The 22,806-nt window shown below is 39.7% G+C and overlaps 1 protein-coding gene across 7 annotated transcripts in view; it reads right to left on the bottom strand.

Moving 5' to 3' along the window:
* ARID1B (AT-rich interaction domain 1B) overlaps positions 1-22,806 on the bottom strand; it is a 347,057-nt gene that overhangs the window by 31,020 nt on the left and 293,231 nt on the right. For 3 of the 7 annotated variants that reach the window (XM_067293596.1, XM_067293597.1, XM_067293599.1), the window contains 3 exons: positions 13,439-13,584; positions 5,704-5,813; positions 4,767-4,925 (listed from right to left, as the gene is read on the bottom strand). In XM_067293596.1, the coding sequence (XP_067149697.1) occupies positions 4,767-4,925; positions 5,704-5,813; positions 13,439-13,584 (415 nt within the window). Of the gene's footprint in view, positions 1-4,766; positions 4,926-5,703; positions 5,814-13,432; positions 13,585-22,806 lie in introns of all 7 variants that reach the window. The other 4 variants (XM_067293600.1, XM_067293595.1, XM_013958989.2 and 1 more) reach the window with 3 other exon arrangements.

Below are 22,806 nucleotides of genomic sequence, written 5' to 3'. Positions count from 1 at the left end.
GTATTCTTTATATCTATATAGTAAAATCATAAACTTGGCTGTTGATTGCAGTAGACCTTTCTTCAAACTCATCTAGTCAATCACCCTTTCCTTCCTTAACCTTTTTCTTAGTTTGACTATGACGCAGTACCATTTTGAACTAAGCAGCAACTTATTGCTAGTTGATCTCTAAACAAGACTCTAGACGCACCTCAGGGATGCTACAGACCCACGCACTTGTCCATGTCCCACACAGCGCTGGCGAGGGATGGCACAATGACATCACGAGAGATGTAGTGCAGTAGCAGTCAATTGTCAATGATTTTAAAAGCATTGCCACCCTTCATCTTGCACGTTAGCCTGGAAAATGTGACAGGCTCTGTATCTCCCTCCAGCCTTTAGCTGAAACTTGGCAACACTGGAGGAGAGCCAGAAGAGAAATGTGAAGCTAAGAGGGGGTGACCCAAGCATTTCCATGAGCCATTGTTATTTCCTTCTAGTGAATGGATATTAATTTTATTTAAATACATTGCCTCCTGTAAAGTTTTTTGCCATGCTTCCTGATTCTGTAACTTCTTTGCAGTAATCCTTCCTACTGGGAGATAATATTACCTCTCTTACTTAGAAACGAGGTGCACTCTTGAATTCACTTGAGTCAGATTCAGTTGTGGTGTAACTCCTATTAAAGTCAGAGTCGAGGCTGAATTTGGTTTACTGATATTAAATGGATGGCAAGAAAGTACTTTGATGTGAACCCTATAGATTATGCAATGAACCACAAACCGTTTCTGTAGTGGAAATCCCTTCACTCAAAGTAGCACTTGGTATGTACTTGGGTCTTTAAAAAAATTAGCTTCTTTTCAACAAATACACTACGTCAAAGATTTTTTTTGGAGGTAGGTGGGAAAAGGGAATTAGGCAAGTCATGTTGCTAAATATTTGATTTTGTAACGAGAACAGACACACGATCATACAAATTTGAACAGCTGAACAAACTGGAACTACCCTATTACCAACTGCAGTAAGGACGAAGTTACTCTACTGTTCATCAGCATTAATCTTCATCTCACCCTTGTGATGCCACAGAACTCCAATTAAAGCTCTAAGCTTTTACATAGCAAATTTTGTATGTGCTTATATTTAACATATGAAGCAACAGAGTAGTTTCTATTTCACTTTTATGCAAGTTCATTATTAAAAGAATATTCAGATTTACCGTTTTTATGTTTTCACTTTTATATACTAAGGTTTTCTTTTCAAAATCAGATTTGGAGCAGAGTGGAAACTGGTTAAGAATTTTTCATACTGAGTTCTTCTACCACACGTCTCAAATGATGTTGCTTTTCAGCAGTGTTGCAGCAGGCTCTAAAATGACAGTATAATCTGAAAACTTTTCACAGCTTACAGAAGGTAAGAAGTGTTTCTTACTGTGTGAGCTTTCAGGTTGTCACGCTTTGTAAAATGGGTGCAATTTTCTTCTAAAATGAAATGTTAACGTTAGAAGAATGCACTGGAGGGAAAAATGCTATTCCTCAAGAGTAAAGATCTCTTCCTCTTCTGTATTTTTATAAACTTAAACACATAAAAACGACAGATGTGTGCAAGCCAGTCTACACACAAATTTAAGGTCCTAATGGGCAGATTCAGCTGGAAGCCTAAATTTACTTACACATAAATATTAACCCCAGAAAATAAGGGTTTATTACAAGAAGATCTCATTTACAGACTGTTATAAACAGGTACATGCCAGGCAATGCTGGAAGAATGCAGATCATGAGTTTTTCTTTTGTAAGTTTTGTTGATAATTTTGGTAGCAAGAGCATGCTGGTGCAAGCTGGTTACACATACCTTTAGTAAATTAGCTGTAGCTTATTCTGCCCTCAGTCTCCAGTACTCTTTTACAGATATGACCAGCCATATTTAAATGGGTGATTAAAAAAAAAGGTATAAGGAAACTGAAGCTAATTCCCATACTGAATTTGTTTAACCCCATATATTATTTTTAGTACACCTACCACCTATTAAAACTGTATTATATGCAGACTCCTGTATGGTAAGTTTACAGAATCCTTCAGAACAACAAAATTTTCTGTAGGAAATTCTGCTTTAAAGCAGAAGGCAGTTGTTTCTGTACATTTCTGTAGATAATCTGTATTTATAAAACTATCTAATATTCAGCTCTCCCACTTCAATAAAGAATTTGCCAATATTACACTTACTATACTGACCTATTTCACTACAGAACAAGGTGAGCACATACAGGCAACAAAAAAGTGGCCCAAGTCCAATCTCCGTCATAAACTTTTGCAGGAGAAAATGCTCTGTCAAGATTTTTTTCCCGAAGGACTCTGCAGACTTCTTATAGCTAGCACTGTTGTTATATAGTACTATTCAGCTGACTCTAGTGTAAGGTCCATGTACACATATGGACAATGAACAGCACTTTATGGGGTTTTCATAACCTACTGTGCTATTTATGTTGCAGTGACCCTGTGCAGTGTGCACCCACACTTTCATATCCTCTTTTAATTAATTTAAAGCCACCTTTCCTCTGCCAGTGATTGACATTATACTCAAAATTAGCATAGCAAAACAGCATCCTTTTACTTATACCCCTAAAGAGCCCTCAAACCTCAAACCATAACATTCAACAATTTCTTCTGTACATTTTCTCTTGTTTCACTTTCATATAGAAAACACGGAAAGAGAGGATCCACTTAGGATCCCAAGGATACTGTGAAGTGAATGACAGACCATTCATCCTTACTTTTATCCACTGCTAGAAAGGAGAAGTTGTAGCACATGAAGCAGCTTCAAAATTTAATAAAGGAATGAACAAATTCAGGCTTTTTTCAAGCGTAACCAAATGCCAGCAATCGTTCCAGTCTATGTCAGACAGTTGTTGAAGTCAATGAAGTTATCCAGTATGCTGGCCTTCATAGGTAAAAAGAGATCAGCTAACTTACAGCACTTATCCTTCTATCATTTTAAAGCATGGTAACTACTCATATCTGTGTACTGAGACTGGCTAACTGAAGCCAAAGATGCAACAGCATTTGAAGAGAAAGGCATTCAGAAGAGCTCTAAAAATGAAAGCACAAACTTTCCCCATTTATATATTTCAACACTGTATTTTGTCTCTGTATTTTTGTCACAGTATTTTGTATTTTGTTTAAATGGAAAAAACTCCACAGAAGTTCGTGATGACTCTTGGATTTGTTAAGCAGTTCATACAATGAGCTCAGGAATGCATTACCACTTGGTAGCCCCTTTCAGAAGAACTGGATGTGTTTAGACAGCTTATGCAATAGCTCTCTTGCTTTCCTCCAGGAAACCTCCCAAAGAAACAATACCCAAAACATTACTAAAAAGAAAACAAACCCAGTTTTTGGTGCCACCCTTTCTGAAATGCTGTGAAAAAAAAAAGAGAAGATGGGACTTTGTGGGGACAAGTAACACCAGCCGCCTTCTGAGACTCAAAGTCGCTGCCAAACAAACATCAAAATTAAGGTGGTGCATTTCATGCCATGCTGCCCCTCTGCTTGGGGGATTCACTAGACATCTGATTTTTGGATGAGTAGACCTTTTTGCCCTCCAAATGGCCTTCCTCTGTTTCCCTTGAGATATACTCTTCAACATATCACCTTGTGAAAATTAAGTTATTATCCAAGAATTGTTCCTGTGTTAACTGCACATTAACATTGGAAAAAACCAAATATTGCACTAATTTACTAAAGAGAAATTATGATTATTATTTTTACTAAAAAGAAAAAAAGAGGAACAACATATATTTTCCTAATTCAAAAAACAAAGCAAAAATGATCAAGTGGACATTTGCTCCCCATAGGCTATATATGGTTATGTTTGCATTCTCTTTTTTATATATCTATACACACATATATGAATATAGATTTTCTATGTATGTATATGCGTGTATATATATGCATATATATATGAAAACATTTATTTTTAGCTCACTCCATGCATCTCACACAGATTTTTCTTTATAACCTGTACCAGATAGACTAAACATAATTCATCTAAAAAAGTAGTTTTTTAAAAATGTAAATACAAGTTTTTTTTTTTTTTTTTTTTTTTTTTACACACAGTTTGGGTTATTTCAAAATAAGTGAATGAAGCAAATCAGAAACGATATTATTTGACAGTGCCCTGATAACCTAATAATTGTATTTCCAAATACACAATTCAAAATTTAAAAAGTCTCAAAAATGTACATGACCCTTTTTTTGTGGTGTTGAGCCTGTAATTCAAACTTTGACAGATCTGAGTTTCAGTAGGGGAGAAGATTACTGTTTTGTTTTGTTTTTTTCTACACAACACTAGCAAAGACAAGTGCAGCAAACAGAGTGAAGTCAGTTGTGTGAAGGAGTTTGGGCCCAGGAACAGCAATGGAATCGTCCTCAACAACACAGTCGGCATGCTTGGAAGCTGATGCATTACAGGAAGGATGTTTTCTTCACAACAACTGCTGTATTACCAGACAGCACACTTGCATGATGCACGCAGTTTTACTCTTTCTTATTTCAAATTACTATTGGGACAAATTTTGCCCTTGGCTGAGCATGCTCGGGCCCCACTGAAGCCAGGCAGTGGAACTTACAGTCATGTGTCCGAGAGCAGAATTTGTACCCAAGTGTTATAAAGAAAGAAAACTGTTTAGTGGATAAATAATGAAGAAAAGGAATTTATAAAACAAACAAGCAAGCATTAAAATATAATTAATTACAAAAAAATAAACAAAAACCAAAAAAACCAGAGCCACTTACAGGGCTTGATGGAGTCTTTGGCCAGCCTGGGCTGCTAATGCTATCACTTTCATCTCCATGAAATGAGGAGATGCTAGCAGAGCTTGGGGACATTGGGGAAGGGACTGGCAGGTTGCCTGGGGTTGGGGGCTGAGAAATACCCTGAGAGCTGTAGCTATCCTGTGGTAGAGGAATAAAAAAAAATAATATGACAAAGGCAGGGCAAACTTTATTAAAAACAAAAAAAATACATCCAGTTTAACAGACTGACCAATTTTTTATATATAAAATATATATAAACAGAGAGACACATACAGAAAACACACACATATATAAATATATTTATATATATATATATAAAAGGTATTAAAACAACATTGTTAATTAGTATAATTTGGAAAGTTTGCTGGATGCTTGGCTAAAGTTACTAAGCCACCATGCTTATTTCAAGCTCACATGGAATGCTAAGCATGGGTTTCCCCTTATGAAAGAAAGAAAAAAACCAAGCTGTTCACCTTATTTTAATCAAATAAGGCAGGAAAGCAAAATATTAAAGCATGTTGCTGCTGCTGAGGCGGCCAAAACAGGAAGCTATAACTGAAGGCAGAGAAAAATGGCTGCAAGGATCGAAACCAGGCAAGACCCTTCTTCCCCACCCACCTGGCACAGCCGAATCCGCACGCAACTTTTGGCTTGGGTCGCTTTGCCCCCGCAAGTTAAAATGCCGTAAGAACTAGTAACTTTCAGATCCACACAATGAAGGAAAAACAAAAGAAAAGAAAAGAAAAGAAAAGAAAAGAAAAGAAAAGAAAAGAAAAGAAACAAACAAATAGGTTGCACGTGAATGGAAAGGCATGCAGGAAAGAACAGAAGTGGGTAGGCCAAAACCAGAAGATGGAGGACAACACAGCAGACTTCTGCGGGCCGAACCAACACCACGTGCAGAGGAGGTAAATACCTTTGCCTTGCTCTCGGGCTGCGGGGCGCCTTCGTCCTTGCCATCTGCTTTGAGAGGAAGGGGGAGTTTGGACTCACCGGGTGTCATCATATCTGCAAGACCCATAGGTGCTAATCGAAAACAGGAGAAACAGTTAAGCATGACTATGGCTGGCTTTGCTGGAAAAACCGCTTCACGTGCGGCAGGACGCTGCTGGCACGTGAAGCGCAGGTTCCCCCACCTCTGGCCTTTTACTCTAGTGCTGGAAACCTGCAAACCTCTTCAGCTGAAGCGCGGAAGGAGAACCAAAGAGGGAAGAACGCCAGCACTACACAACAACAACAACAACAACAAAGAATTTTTACAAAGTAAAATACACTTTTCATGCTTCTGACGGGTTTTCGACTGTCTGCAGATACGGCCATTGCATTGCAAGAGGACAACAGCCTGTTTCAGTAACTACTGTGCTTTCCCCTTACTAACAGACTAACATAAGCTGAAACCATGCGGCTTTTGCTGCCACTTTTGAATTTGAGAAAAAGGCTGAAGTTCCCAGGTACGCTTCTGTGCTGAAGCTGATGTTCAGCAGATCAGCTGTGGCCTCTGCCACCTCTGGGACGAATTCCTCAGCTATTGGGAACCCTCCTACAGAACTGCAAGCTGTAAACTCTGCTCCGCTGGGAAACGGCATTCAACTCTTTCCCCTCCTGCCGAAATGAGGTGGGACTATAATGCACGTGCAAATGTCTTTCTCAGATAATGGCCCACAGTCGCTTCCCAGGGGCGCGAGGAGTTTAAGGTTTTTTTTTATCTGAAGTGCTAAGTATAGTATTATTGCTGCAGAGCTGCTGGGTTCTTGGATTTCTAAAAAGATGCAAGACGAAACATTCAGGTAAATACACAGAAAAAACCTGGCAGAGCAGATCCTAGGAGGTGCTATGTCACGGAATCAATGCAAATAGCCAAAGAACAACAGCAAGACGCCGGGTGATTTTTTTTCCTGCAGAAAACTATGTGCACAGCATTTACAAAAGACTGGATTCTCTTCCCTTCCTCTCCCTCTTTTTCTCCCCTGCACGCCCTTCTTTCAAAGGAAGATCTGAGATAAGAAAAACATGGAAGGACAGAACAACCTACAAGGCAAAACAAACAAACAAACAAACAAAAAAACAAAAAACCAACCAAAGCTTACACGTTTTTTAGAATTAGCAAAGTGTCACTGTTTAAAAAAAAATATATAAACCTGATCATTACTGAACTAGTTTGCCTTTCTGCAAAATGACAATGCTGGCTTACACTAGGCAGTAAGCACACTGCACAACAAGCCAAAGAGAGGAGGGGGAAAAAAAGCTTTAAAAATACATCACAGATTGCCCACTACAAAATGATTATTGCACATATTCATGTATTACTATGTTTTAGAAAATAATTAGTTTTAATTACAGCAGTGAGAGCATGAGCAGGACTCTGGCGAATATGCTGGCAAGCTTTGCAGTGCTAATTTGCTAATATCTTCAGCATCACTGCAGGTTGAGACTACGGGTCTGCCAAAAAAACCTACCCAGCCATGTGCCATGTGAGTTTACAACTGTATGCTCAATATCCAGCTTTGAACTGCTGGTGTTTTTCATGGGCATATTTTCTTGTTTTTTCAAAGCACATTTGTAGCCCAATCAAGCCCTTAAAGTCATCACAACACATAAATCATAATTGAGATTAAAAAAAAAAAAAAATAGTTGCAATACTTAAGACTTCAAGAATTGGAACAAAAAGCCTTTTTCAAGTGGTGCAGCTGCAGAGAAAATCTATTGGGATCAGCTAAAAATGCTGTTATTTTTATGTGTGTGTGTGAAACCTCAACAAAACAGCCAAGCAATATTATACTGGGAAGCCAGCATCTACCAAGCATTTGATCTGTATGCATTATCGCCCTTACACTCTTGTTTGAGGAGGTGGGGCAGCTTGTTACCATTATGAAATAAAGTGTGGCAGCCTGACACCTTTTAGTTTTGAATTCTACAGTTTCAATAAAAAAAAAGAATTTACTTTTCTTTTAGAGATTTTTTAAAAAATATATGTACAAAACAGCCAAACGTACTGCCATAGTTTTGTTTCAAACTGGGATGTGAAATTGTCACACAAAATCTGTTTTAACAATTAACACATTTCATGCTGTGAAAGCATTAAACAAGACATTTCAGTTTAAAACCAATCCAAAAATGACCCTCCCCTCAAAGGCAATTTTAGAGAGGTTGAACTAAGGAAGGTTAAAAATCACTCTTCTTCACCAGAACCCTGCATGGCTAAATCCTCTGCTAAGTTGGCACATCATATTTCTATTGCAAAGAATATAATAATCCTGCCCATTCCTGGTAACCCTGTTTCCAACACAGTTCCTTTATAAATTCTATTTTCTAGAGAGGTTTAAGTTAACATGGCATGTAAAAGGCAAGTAACTCTAGTCTGCAGTTTACCACACACATTCTAACTGTATTCAGCATTTTTAGAAATGTAAAAATATCAATATATTTTGGCTTTTGAACTTCTCTGATTTTGTGGCATACTCATGTAATAACTCAGTCTCCAACTATCAGGATTTGGAGACAATTATGAAAAGATTAATACAGCAAGTTCTGTTTCACTTTTTGTTCTGAAGTGTTTCATCTACTTTAAAAATCAAAACTACAAGGGTTTTCCTAGTTAACTGTAAGGTTGTCTAGTTTCCCTATAGCTTTTATCTAAGATGCTTCCACAGCTGCTTTTCCATCCACTGCTGAAACGCTGATTCAAAACTTCTTTCAAGCCCACTCTCCCGTGCGTTGCAGACAGACATCCCTTTGCTTTTTAGCAAAGCAGAACAGCAAGAACATCGCTTTGACCCCTTTCTGAGCAGTGCAATAGCGTTATTGTCAGAAAACTGCTAAATTAAGACAAGGTCTCTTTCTACATAGGTACTAATAATCCTGAGTGTGAAGCGCAGACCAAAAGATGACACATTTTAGAGCAGAAGATAACAGGGAAATCTTGACTCAAAAAGTGTTGTAGTGTACTGTGAATAGGTTTCAAGTACTAGCCTCTGGCTTATTATAAGAATTTAAGAGCTAGAATGATTTCAAAAAGCAAGTATGGGTCAAGGTCCTGAATTAACTATTCCACACCGAATTTAATGTACTCAAAGGTATACATTGACATGAGTAAAACTGCAGCAAAGTATGCTTTTTTGCTAAAGGCTGTCCTACCAGTCCCAGAAGATGATGAAATACTGTAAGAGTGGCAATACACAAACATTGTTTTTCTCTTTATTGCTAGAGCAATAACAAATCATGCTCTACAAAATAGAGTATTACATCCTTTGTAAGACATTTTTCCCTCCCTTTCCAGCACTCTCCCTTAAAAAAAAAAAAAGCAAATTTGTGATCCATGAAAAGTTGGCAAGAGAATTTCCAGTACTTTTACACCGCAGGAAAAAAAACAGAATGGGGGCAACAGCGTTGCCTGACGTCCTACCATGGATAAACACCCCGCTACGGGGACAAGCACAACCACGGCTGCAAGGGCACCTGACACCTGAGGGGAGCAAGCAGCGGCTAAGAGTTGCCCCTCGCCACCCTCTGTGCCAGGGCCACGCGGAGCTGTGTCTCAGCCCGGGAAAAGCTGCAGGAAGGGCCTGGTCCCGGCGCGCACCGGCTGGGGCTCTCCTGCTCCCGCGGCCGGGCCCAGCCGCCTGCCTGGTGTCTGCTCACAATGCAACCGCCAGATCGCAGCCGTCACCTCTCTGGACTACAGGTGATGAGATACACAAACTGCTGCCGACTGCCAGAGTCCTCCGAAAATTTTATTTGAAAGCGCATTATATGAAAGCTCATACAAAGATAGGTGTGAGAACAGAAAATAGTGAAATAAATGGAGTCATTCAGCTTTCAGAAAAATAAAAATGTAACCAAGCCATGAAAGGGAGAAAAACAATTTAAATTTGTAAGAAGTGCTTTATGTATAGCTGCTTTCTCTATCAGAGGTTTGTCCAACTACATATAATCTAATTTAAATATTTACTGTATATGAAAATATAAGTGCCCATTTTTATTTTTTATTTTTTAACTTGACAGCATCCTTTTAATTTTTTTAGTGCAAATAACTTTCCCTAGAACTTCACGTTCATGTTAGGGTATTCTGATTTTTAAAATTTGTTGGCAATACTAAAACGCAGTAAGTGGAAGGTTTCTGCAGTAAACCCGTGCTTAGCATTTCGGCAGTAAAGGCAGCGAGAGTAGGACAGGATCCTTGTGGCAGTAAGGAGATGAATGACTTTTTATTCTTGTGTTCAGCTCTGGAGTAGCAAGGGTTATTAGTGTCACTTTCCGTGCAAGTACAGTACGGAAATCTTTGAGCTGCAGACTCCACATTACTGCCTTTTAAAGTTAATTTCCACTAGGATTAACAAGGATCGGAGCATGAATTAGTATTTTATTGGTGTTGGTATTATAAGTTTTGTTTTATTATATTTTTTAAAGCCTGAAGTTAAAAAATGCAGAAAAAACACTGAAAATATATATGGAAGATGTGGACTCCCATATAACAAAAGGACAGTGAAGTTTCTAACGTTTTTCTGCATGGCAGTTGGTTCCATAATTATGAAGGGATTCTGGCACTTTTTCCTGAAGCTTTTGGTATTGTCATGGATGGGATGCTCCATCAGAAGGATCTATCTGCTTTAATCTTGTAATTTCTGTGTTCCCAAACTGCTCTACGTCAGCAGAAGCTAGGGATGTGCTGTTTGATCCACAGTCACTGCTGAAGAAACAGGATGCAGAACTGCAACAATATTTTTCTTTCAACCTGTGTCATTAATTTAAATAACAAAAGAAAAAAAAAAGGATCATCTGGTAATAAGGACTTAGAAATACTAATAAAGACAGGTGGCAAAAATAGTGTTATACTTAGCTGTGCTGAAGCTCTGAAACCACGTGAAAACAACTCCAAACAACATCAATAAAAACGTTCTTCTGTTTTACAGAGTAAAATGTAAACTGCATTTGAGCAAAATGAATAAACCCAAATCTATCCCCCTACCCAAAACCAGAGAGCACAGCTCTCCTTCAAAAACCCAGAAAACCAACACACTAACTTCTCCCTATTGCTTACTTTATTTTTCCATTGGCATCTAACTGAAGCAAATTGTTCATGCTAATGCATGTGAGCACACTAATATTCACACTTGCCTCCATCAGTGTCCACTCCACCACCAGGTTCTTTTTTTGGGCCCTACACACTGACTGAACCCTGTTTTTTCTGACTGACACGCAGCTTTAAATTAGTGGCAAAAAGGCTCAAGAGCCAGACAGCTGAATTGTCCTTGTGTCACAGAAAATGCCGCTTTTGGCCCTGTAAGTCGGTGTGTGCATGGTCTCCACCTCATCAAATGCAGCGCTTGGGCAGGAGCTGAGCCCAGAGCATTCCCCCAGCTCAAGACAACAGCATTTTAAGTACAATTGTCTTAACCTCAGCCCCTCATTTCTTCGATCCAAGCAGAATGATGAATCGCGACGTGCCAGAACAGGGTGGAAACGCCGTGTTCCTATCGTGTGTGCTCACCGGTAGCATACGCGCACCTAACTTTCTCTTTTCTGTTCCCCTGTTCCCATACGCTCTCTGTGCGCTCTTGGAGGCCTGCTGTGTAACGCAGTACAGTGCAATCTTGATGCGTGAGTGCTCACACAAAGAGGAGAAGAGGTGCCCCAAACTCCTCTAGTTCATCTCATACTTAACTTTCCACTGGGTAATCTCTGAATTAATAAAACTGGAACAAAAGAAAACCTCACAAATGCACAGGCACAAAAACCCCTGATAAATGTTTAAATTATTAAAAATCCAATATTTCAGAATGTATAACACAATAAAAAGAGTATGACTACCCCATACAAAAGACTGCTAGGATAAATGGCCTTGCATTGAACAGATTTCCACCGTATGAAATAACGAATGGCTGAATTATCTGAACAAAAAAACCTCTGCGAATCTTCCTTTAAACTGGTTATTCCTTAGGAATACATAAATCTTCCTAGGCAGGGCACTCTGCCATCTGTTTGCTGTTGGTTATTTTTGCAGCTCTGGGGGCCAAAGGAAAAGGGGGAAAAATTACTTCTGCTAATAGCAAAACAGAATTTATAGCGCAGTTTCAATGCTCAGAAGTAATTTTATTTCAGCAAGCCAGACAAAACACATAACTAGACAAACAAAACATAATATTACCTGGGACAGCTCTGGTGGGGGAAAAGCAAACTATTATCTAATGGTCTTTTTGATAGCTTTTCCTTCTTCATGCAGACCGTGGAAGTGTGCTGTCTGGGTTAACCAACGGCTTCCAAGTCAGCACCGGGAAAAGCATTTTTGTACTTTTTTTTTTTTTTTTAAACTTTTGTTCTGATTAACAGCTTCCATTCTATTTCTTCCGTTAAGAAAAAATAACTCATGAAATTATTGAAAAATAAGACATTCTGAAGTGTCTTGGTATCTCCTATGTATGGAAAAGAAACCCTCTAGACGTACTGGACGCTGGAATCTTACCATGGCCATTTTCTACCTGAGAGAAGCAGGGGCATATCAAATTGAGAGTTGAGGAAGCAAAGATAGGTAAAGAGGCAAAGGATGAAGAAAAGAAACAGGCTAAGTAGGGCAGAGAGGAAGATACAGAAAGACAGGCTCTTGGTAACACACAATTTTAGTAGCAAAGTATTGCTAAAGGAATATACAAATCAAGCAGGAACAGAACTGACTAAAAAACTAAATCAAATCTCCTAAGCACAACCTATCCAGCTTTCTGAAAAAATCATAAAAGCATTTCAAAAAGGGCTAATATAATCAGTAAAGCATGCATAGAAACTCCATGACTTGAATAAGTATTTGGTAGGATCCACTTTAGGGTAACTGAAACTCCATCCCAAACCTCCCCAATCAAAGAATTGATCTTTACTAAGGTATTATCTTGATGGGAGTTAATTGTTCGGATTTCAGGTTGAATACGAACTATAAAGCACATTGTCACAGAATCACAGTCCATCTGTCTTCCTTATATATGAAGTCACACACAAAGCTGCAAATAATTCTAAATTCACAAGTCGCAATATGAAAGATAAATTCAACAGCTATATTAAATATACTTTTGCAAATGAAAGCTATGGTTAAATTTCATACACTGATATTTAAATAAGTAAATGAAGAAACCCTATATGGATATATGAATTTGGAAATATAGTAAATGTGGTCTGTATTTCCAGAACAGAGTAATTATTTCAGGTGCCCAACTTAGAGCATCTTCAAGTGAGAGCAGGTGTGTGACTCTTTCTTTAAACCAGCACTACATTAAACATTTCAAATTGCAGTCTTCATAGGTGAGACAGCAAAAAGCAACAGCAGTCTTTTAAAAGATGAGGTGTTTCTCCTTTCCTCTCCTGCAGACACACACACAAATATACATATACTTGCTAGTCAACACCTAAGTCAAACTGGATCCAAGTGTTGCTGGAACTGTTCAAAACACTGCACTCATCTACATGCTGTGCAAACGGACTTAATGAAAAATTTATGAGTTACTGCACAGAAAATGCGAATACCTCAGCTGAGTTTTGAATCACCACCACAGTCCACCCAGGAGGGGTGAAGCGAATGAAGGCGGCTATCCGTTGCCCTCAGCCCGGGGCCGGTGCCTTTGAACAGGCTTGTGGAGGAGGAGCGCTCAGGAGAGGTTACCCACCATTACCTGCTGAACTGTTCACCATGTTAGGGGCCATGCTGTAAGGAGGAGCCTGCGGGTTCATCAAGCTGGAGCTGTTGTTCATCGGCTGAGTGTAGGGGGAGCTGGATCCCATAATGCCGCTCTGATTCATGGCAGGAAAATTGCCTTGCCTATGTGAAGAGAAAGCACACACACAGCGTTGCGTTACGTACCACGTCGCCCAAGGCACTCAGGTTTCTCACAGAGCACATCTCCTCTTGTTTGCAAACAGCTAGGGAAAAGGCACACAATTAGGCTATTCTACCTACATGGGGAGCTATTAGTGCTGAATTAGTTACTGTATATCTAAGACCGAATTAGATTGAACGCAAATTTCAAGAAATGTATACAGCGTATTTAAAAGTCACAACCTATCAGCAGAGAAAGTATAGCTCATATTATTTATCCTATGAGTACAGGGCAATGCAATCAGGAGTCAGAAAGTATGTAGGATTGGCGTAAGTATTTCAAAGTGAATGGAAATTTTGACCATGTAATAGAAATCCTTGCCTGCCGTAACTCAAAAAACAGTGAAGTGACCAAAAGAAAAATGGTTGCCATAGAACCCATTTTAGATTTCTTTATTTGATGTTATCACATATGCCTTGTTTCCTGTAAACACTTCAAATTCCAGGGTTCACAAGAGCAAACCAATTGCATGCGAGCATTTAGCTTGAGCATAATCCATGACCAGAATTCCCAATGAAATCATTTAAATGTAACTTCCTGCTTCTTTCTCTTCTCCTTCAAAACAGATTTTTTGCATCACAACAGATGTTCCTGTTTCCAATATTGATTTAGAGCCCCAAGTCACAGTCACTTAGCAAATACCATTAAAATGACCACAGACGTGACTGCAGCACTGTATAAAATATCTGTTGCTAATGTACCATCTAGGTCCAACGTTTCAGAAAGCTTTGTACATACTAAACTTTGTTGAAACAAGAAACCTCAGCAGGATTACTTCTATGTTTAAAGTTAATCACATATCTGTATAATGCTTTCATAACTGAGATTTGAGTTTGTCTAAAAAACTGTCCTGAATAAAGCCCGTACCTAATTCTACAGGTCCATATACTTCAGACCAAGTATTTTTGAAAACTAATATTTATGCATTTTTTAGAACTTAAGAGTAGGTAAGTAGACTTTTTGCTTGGTTTAGCAAATTGTATAGATAAACTGTGGCACAAGGAAGAAAATATCCAATCCAAGTAAACAGCATAACCCACTGTAACAGCAGGTTCATCCAGCTCCAAAAATAGCCTTCTATTCTTTTCGTCCATAATACAATTATCTACATTTTCTTGGTATAGTTAAAACTGCACATATTATGATATACATATATTTATACATATATAATCATATAGATATATTTTTTAAAAAGTGCAGAAATATACTTACTTGCATATTCATAGCCTATATAGGAAAATACAGAACTCAGACCTGTTTGTTCAATGTACTTTCTATGAATTTCATGCTGTTTTTCCAAATAAATAAATAAGATAAAAAAGGAAGCAACTCCCCCCTTTCACAGCTTTGGCACCTGTCAGCTTTTGCTTCTCTCCCATGAAAAACATCACATAACTTTATCTTACAAGTAGCAAAAGTCGCATTTCCAGATAGCAAGATGCAGTTTCGGTATAAGTTCTACTTTTCATTATTATACAATATTCAAACAAAACAAGCAAACCCCCAAACTAACAACCCTGAATAACTTAAATGGCATCTTGTCTTCCCCAAGTGCACGGTAGATTCTTAACACAATTGATAGAAATGGATTTCTTTTTCAGAAGGTACAGGAAAAGGAGAGAGGAAGAAGACCATTAAAGTACTATTTGGCCTAATTTTTCTTGACATATTGTGAATTTCTTCAAAGGAAGAGAGAATGTGTTATCTAAATACAGCATCTTTTTCCAAGTCAGTTTTGTACTTTGCTCTGCGAAGACAAACATTTCTTCACTCTTGCAAAGAGGCAAAGGCTTTCTTTTGATATAAAGGAGACAACTGCCACACAATGTCATTTCCCTGATGAAGCTTGCAATGAGTAGTGGAGGAAAAAGATTTAAAATGCACAATGGTGCAATGCTCCAAGGGAAAATTACAAAGGCAAAGGAGAAGAGCAGGGCCATTTGGCAACAACTTTAAAAGATTTCAGTCATACAATCAAGCTTTTCTTATGTAAATATTGTATCTTAAAAAATCCCCCCCTCCCCTCCCAGCACTCCTCAAATTTTTAGCTAAACCTGCTATATTTCAACAAATGAATTTAATTGAAGGTTCTTTCTATGCTGGAGAAGCAAGATTCTTTTCATTATAGGCTAAAGATACTAGCAAAGATGAGGAAAATGTGCAAGTGCATTTTTATACCTTAAAAGAAATAATAGATTTTGAAAGGTTCTTTTAAAGATTCCAGGAAAGACCGAACTCTCTACAGGTATTTGTCTTTCCAATGCCCTTCATTTGCTTTAAAAATACATAGCAGATTCACACCTTGCAGGTAAGCTGAAATTGGTCTTGATCTACTAATATTTCAATACTATTACTTCCTATGGCATGTATATCTTCCAAACTGTGGGGCTGTTCATTGTCTCAAATTGGGGTACAACCTATTTCATGTTACCCACCATGGACATCAATCTCAATTGTAGTCCATGAAAGCATGCTGCTATACAACAGCTTTAAATCAAAAAGTAGAAAACTATTTCCAGTTTAGACTGAGAGTGGAAATTAAATAAAAGGCATATACTAGCTTTGGCCAGGACAGTAAGAAAATGACCGAAGTCTAAAAAAATTGTTTCTATACCCTGAAAGGGCCTAATAAAGGCAGAACTTAAAGTTTCACCTGGCAGGACAATACCTTTCCGTTCCACCCTATCATCTAGTGCTGCACTTAGAGGACAGATCCAGCCTCAATCTCTGCAAAGGGCCCATCAAATGAAACCCTCAGCACCGTCCCTTGCACAACTCAACGTGTGCACTGACCACAGCATGCACGGGCTAATTCAGTAACTCTGAAGACTGACATCTTGGAAGAGTAAACGTTATTTGATTCTGAGATTGGGTGCAGTGTGCAGTACAGAGCTCCTCCACAGATTATTCTGCTCTATGATGGCTTGGAACAGAGAGTTTCTTTAGGGAGAAATAATCAGGTATTACTTCGGCCTTTAATTCTCACTCCACAGTGGGCCTCCTTTGAGTAAAGGCTGCCGACTGTGACAAATTGTGCTGCATCAGTGCTATAATATGAAGTGGAGTCCATTAAGAACTGAGCTGAGATCACCAAACTCATTTTGATTAACCTCCAGGTCACTAAACACTTATAAATACGTTACACAGCAGCTGCTAAACATATTTATATATGCTTAAGGTCACAGCATCATCTGTTGGTTGTTGGAGTTAAGTCAAAAATCTTATGTCTTCTTCTGTGTCGCTTTTAGTAAAGGAATATCCAGTATCCTATTTAAGAAGTAGTTATCTCAAAGTATACTACCAGTCTCTCTCCTACATCTCCAAATTCCCTCCCCCATTTTTCTGGGAGGCTAAATAAAAATGAATAGTCTTTTAAAAACTGTTTGCTGTACATGTAGTGACATCTAATGGCAAGAAGTCAACTGACTAGCTATCAATTGTATAGCTGAACAAATCCAGTTAAATATACAATTTTACAATATTTACCACGTAAACACCAATGGTTGGATTGCTCAGGGATAACACAAGAGATAATTAGGAATAATAGGAAGAAATTAAGAAAAGAAACATTCATGTTAAGTATAATGGAAAATGGATCTCCAAGGGAGTGATGGAAATCCCAGTCCTTGACAGTTTGCATACAGACAACACAACTCATTAGAAAATACACTGGTTAGAAAAATCCTATACTGTGTATGAACTAGATGATCCGTCAGGTATTTTCCAGCTCTAGCTTCTCCGATTCTATGATCCCAGATTACATATTTTTTTCCTCCTTTAGGAGAAAAAGCATCTGGGCTAACACAAATTAAGGATTATCAGTTCAAACATTAGACTAAAGCTCACGTATTTCTTTTTTTCTGCTCTACTGTTACAAGTAGAATATTTTGCAAATAGAAGAGATTAAAAATGGGGAGGAGGGGTGAATCTGCATTTTTTTGTAATTTATTCACTTTGTTGACAACTTAGTAATTTACAGCACTTGCATAATGTTGGACTCGGTTGATACACTCAAAGGCAGAGGTGCCATCCTGAGGGACCTAGACAGGCTGGAGGAATGGGCCAACAGGAGCCTTACGAAATTCAACAAGGCCAGGAGCAAGGGCATGTGGGAAGGCAGAGCCCTCTGCAGCAAGGCAGGCTGGGCATGACTGGGAAGAGCAGCTCTGCTGGGATGGTCCTGAGGGTGTTGGCAGATGGAGCTGAGCCCGTGCCTGCAGATGCCCTGGCTGCAAAGACGGCCAGCAGCATCCTGGGCTGTAGGAACAGGAGTGTGGCGAGGAGGTCAGGGAAGTGATCATCCCCATTCACTCAGCACTCGTTAGACTGCATCTACAGCACCACACTCAGTTTTGGGACTCCCCTCAATACAGGAAGGGCACTGATAAAGTGGAGTGGGTTTAGTGGAGGATCACCAAGAGGGTTGGGGCTGAAGCCCTCGGCCTGTGAGGGGAGGCTGAGGGAGCAGGGCTGGTCCAGATCGGGGCAGAGACGGCTGCAGGGGGAGCTCCCCACAGCGCTAGCACTGCGAGGAGCTCAGCAAGAAATCTGATCCAGGCTCTGCACAGCGGTGCATGGTGGGAGGGCAGGAGACATGGGGCAGAAGCTGGAACAAGAGAGGGTCAGGCTGGGTTTAAGGAAACACTTTTCCCAAGGAGGCCAGTCAGGCCGTGGGTCAGGTTGCCCAGAAGCAGTCTCCGTCCTTGGAGGTTTTCAAGACCTGACTGGTAAAGCCCTGAGTGACCCCATCGGAGCTTGCAGCTGGCCCTGCTTTGAGCAAGGGGTTGGACAGAGACCTCCTGAGCTCCCATCTGCCTGACCAATCCTATGATCCTACAATTGTCAGCTTCACTGCTCTGTTGATAGTCTTGTACTATCAGGCTCAAAATACAACTGGTCAAATTCAAAACATTTCCTTTTAAGAAGCTCCTGTTCTGTTGTTTTCCTTCATTTGCAGTCTACCCTGAAACTTAATCTGTACTTAATCTCTTTTCTCTGCAAAACAGGTAGCATCAGATCTAATTGTGTCTCCTGAGCTAATGCAGAAGTCCATGTATTAAAAAAGAGGGGATGACATGCAAGATCTGGTCATCGTTAAAAAGCAGAACAAAGAAATCATAAGAAAGAAAAGTACTGACAGTACAAAGAGGCATCCGAGTAGCGATCACAGCTGCTGAGCAGTGCCTCTTATATTGAGATGTCTTTCTTTAATTGGGCCTGAAATCACTGGTAGGTTAGTGTGTTGTCTCCAACTGTTACAGGGAAGTCACTTTGCAGTGCTGAGCCACTGTGTTTAATACGTCTTGGTATGTGATTTAGTACCTCCTCAATGTCGCCATCTGAATAAGGTTTTTGCTGTCATCTTCCTAAGATTTGAATAGATAGCTAATCACAAAACTGAGTTCAGAGGTAGAATCAGCTTAACAATGGACGATAACAGAAGTAGATTATGCTTCTCAGAAGGACAAAAAAACAAAGATACAACTTTTTGTATAGAAACATATCAAAGCACAGGTTTTTGCTGTTTGCATAGGGATCAGGTTTTCTGATTTTCTGTGGATTCTCTGGCATGTATCTGACTACACCTCTGGGCTCTCCTCTTGGTCTGAACCCATAAGAGAGTACTGAAGCCTTCATGCAGTAAGAAAAGTTGATCCAGCTTCTCGAACGAACCCTGTGTCCACTGGAGTACAGGGGAGGGTTGAGTGCAGAAACATGCAGGGAACAGAAGCAAGGTTCAGAGGTGGAGAGGTCAGGTGGACTAGAGCGGGGGAGAGTCTGGGGCAGAAGGAAAACTGGAAGCGAGAGTAGATGGAAATGAAGAATAAAGAATGAGAGTAGGCAGAATTATAACTGGGTGCCAAAAGGGTTTCAGGGATAGGAGGAGGGCAGTTGCTCAGGTGAAGGGAGAAGAAAGGAAGATGCAGGAGGACCAGGAGGGAGGAAGGTCCACAGAGTTGCTATTTCCAGGGCAAACGCAGGGAAGATCCTCCAGCACAAGCATGGAGCAGACACCACCAGGAATTAGCTCAGATAAGGCAGAGCTGGCACCAAGTCAGATCTAATATATCCTGGTGGCCACGAGCTTACACCTATTATTTAGGTACCTTTGCAGTGTACTTCCAGATGTATTCTACATTACTCACACAAGGTAGGGATTTCTCCCAGTTATCCTGCCCTGGATACTGGACCTGAAAAACTATCTTGCTACCACGTCCTGGCCACCTGAACAATTGACTGCTGAAAAAAAATAGCCCACAAGCTCATGGAAGTTTGCCATCCCTGCCCCAGATCTTTAACCTACATTAGTTTTGCAGTGAATGCACTGCAGCATCTCAGGGGAGTAATTTGTGCAAACATTTTAAAAGGAACCTTTTTTTTTTTTAATGCTGACACACTGCTAAGGTGGCTACTTGATTACAAACTGTGAAAATGACTGTGTTAGGCTGCACTCACAAATCACAGTGTACTGACCAAATTGCCCTGTGCTTATCTGTGCCAGGTCTGCAGCATGACAATATTTCCTCTCTCTTTTAAATGTCAAAGTATGATTTGGGGGGTTGTTATTTAAACACACTGACCTGCACAATAACCAGAAGTACTTTATTTAAATCTGTCTTGAGCTGCAACTAGCCTTAAGCACTTATAATCTGTCATATTCTGACACCAAATGGGTTATCATAATGAGAGTAATTCAGCAGTGAGACCTGGAAATGTTTTCTCTCTGGAGAATTTACACACAAACATGTGCATGCAAATACATATGCTCTTTTGTTATGGATTTTCCTTCTTGCTACATTATGAGATTCCTTGTAGAAGTGAAACTGTTTCTGTTGTCAGGGGATATGGGAGAAGGGGGGAAGAAAGCAAAGAAAAATAAAAAGCAATATTGTTTGCTTTGCTCTGACTGGAAGTTCATCAGTGAGTCATCACTGTTAGCAAAGGCCAAGACAGACGAAATCTGAACACTGTCTTGAAAAGCCATAAAAAGGCATTAAAGGCAATTCCCATGTAAATAAAACAAAGGAGTTTAACGTTGTTAAATGTGAAAGCAAAGTATCTCCCTCTCTTGTTAACTGCTACTACAAACGTACTAACCCGGATTTGCATTTCCTCCCTTTGTGCAGCGTGGAAGCTGTCTGCTCACAATAACAAAGTTTTAGAAGAGCAACCATGAAAGCTGGCAATGTGACAGGTGTTGGCTCTGCCATGAGGTTTTTCATGAAACTCATTTTTCAGGACAGGAGGAGAGAGGAAATTTCATACTTTGTGTGCGCATGAATGAAAAAGGAAGGACAAGGCTCCAAAATGCAGATGACACTGACACAACACTATGAGACATCAATGAAAAAGCATCCAGGTTTGTACTGGGAAGGGTCAGCTGACACCAGGTACACAGAACCAACATCAATCTATTCTGCCCAACGACCAGGCATAAAAGGCAACACTAAAATGTGGAATAATTTTCGAGTATCAAAATCATGTGATAGTGCACATCACCTTTAAGTCACTGCAGTCTCACCAAGTACACTAGTTGTTTTCTTGTCCTGGTTGATCTAAAGATTAGAGCATTGCATAGCATACTTTGGGGGAGAATAACAGAAATAGCCTTTCTAAATAAATTCTTTCTCTTCTGATTATGCAAATACTTGTGCCTTTTGCACCATTATTATTTAGATTTCATTAAGAAGCAACCAAGAAGGGAGAAAAAATTCAGCACTTAGTTGTTTCTATCAGACTGATTCAATACTCAGCTCCTCTGAAAAGCACCCACAAAAACTTATTGTTTATTCATGTGCTATTGTCATCACATTAACCATTTCTGCAGTGAAAAAATCTCCCTCAGTGGCTACCTACTTGTTACTCACTTAAAGCCCGATAAAATGTAGGAGTTTTACACCACATCAAATACTGAAAGAGCAAGAGAAGAGGCAAGCGCAATGCGTAAGTACTGATGCTAACAACAACACAACTACACTGCTGAAAGCATTTTGAAAATAAAATAAATCTCTTTATCCCATTTTACAGACAACAAAAACTGAGGAAGAAATCCAAGCTTAATACTGCCCTAAAATACAGCCTGAAGAATAAAAATGGTACTATAATATGGTGAGGAAAACATTGCACAAGCCCACAGAAAAAAATCTTTAGTTTCATTTGATCCTGCTAATATAAGGGCATGTGACTGAAAGACATGAAGGACACTTAGTGAAATACAGTAGTATTTAATTTTTTAAAACTGTTGCAGCAATTCCGCTTTGTTTTCATAAAGCTCTTTCTGTGTTAATTAGAACTATTTTGGTCTGTATTTCATAGTGACTGCAGCATTCGGTCAGCAGTTTTCAAACTCACGGGGATTCCCTGAAATGCTTTTATTATGAGGCATTCTTGCAAGTGCAGCAAGACTTCCACACTTGAATTTATTTGTGTAAGAACAAACTAACCCCTTTGTAGTCAGTGCAACCTGTACTGGATAAACACAATATAACGCCGTGTGACAGAAAACATGGGGCTGCTGAAAAGCTGGCCAAGTCAAATGGCTTGTAATCACATCGAAGCTGTGCTCTTAGTGACCCCTGGCTACCTTACTGACAACGTGGATTTAAACTGCTGCTCTAAAGGCAGCCGCTTACACATGGTCCCCATCAGATACAGTATCTCGGCACTAAGAGGAGATACATTTCCTGGCACAACTGGAGTGCGTGATGGGTAAAAGAGGGATGCTGTAACCTGTACAGCAAGCAGGAGGATGCATGAACTGGGTTTGGGGGGGGGGGGGGGGAGTTTGCCCTGCTCGGCCTGAGATTGATGGGAGCCTGTCACGCTGCATCAGACTGCCAAGAAGGGTGATTTAGCCTGGTGTGACTTGATATCAAAACGAAGAGTGACTCATATGACTCCCTCACTATGTGCCTTCTATTTTTGTGCATATTTATAAATAGCTTTTTTAAAAAGTTGGAAGGCCCTATGAACTCTTTCCCAGAGCGATTACTTGAAAGTGGGTAAGAGTCTGTTCCCAGCACACTAATAGCCAGCAGGTCACCAAAGCGTGGTGCTAAAAAGCTACAGGAAGCGAAGGGGATACCATGTTACTGCACTGGTTGAGCTGCCTCTGAGAGGCACGACTTGGCACCACCTCTGAGAGGCTGGACCCAGAGGCTCCT

This window comes from Apteryx mantelli, chromosome 3 (assembly GCF_036417845.1).
Source record: "Apteryx mantelli isolate bAptMan1 chromosome 3, bAptMan1.hap1, whole genome shotgun sequence".
Classification (NCBI taxonomy): Eukaryota; Metazoa; Chordata; class Aves; order Apterygiformes; family Apterygidae; genus Apteryx; species Apteryx mantelli.
The sequence above is the reverse complement of the archived record's forward strand: the minus strand, read 5'-3'. Positions and strand labels throughout refer to the sequence as shown.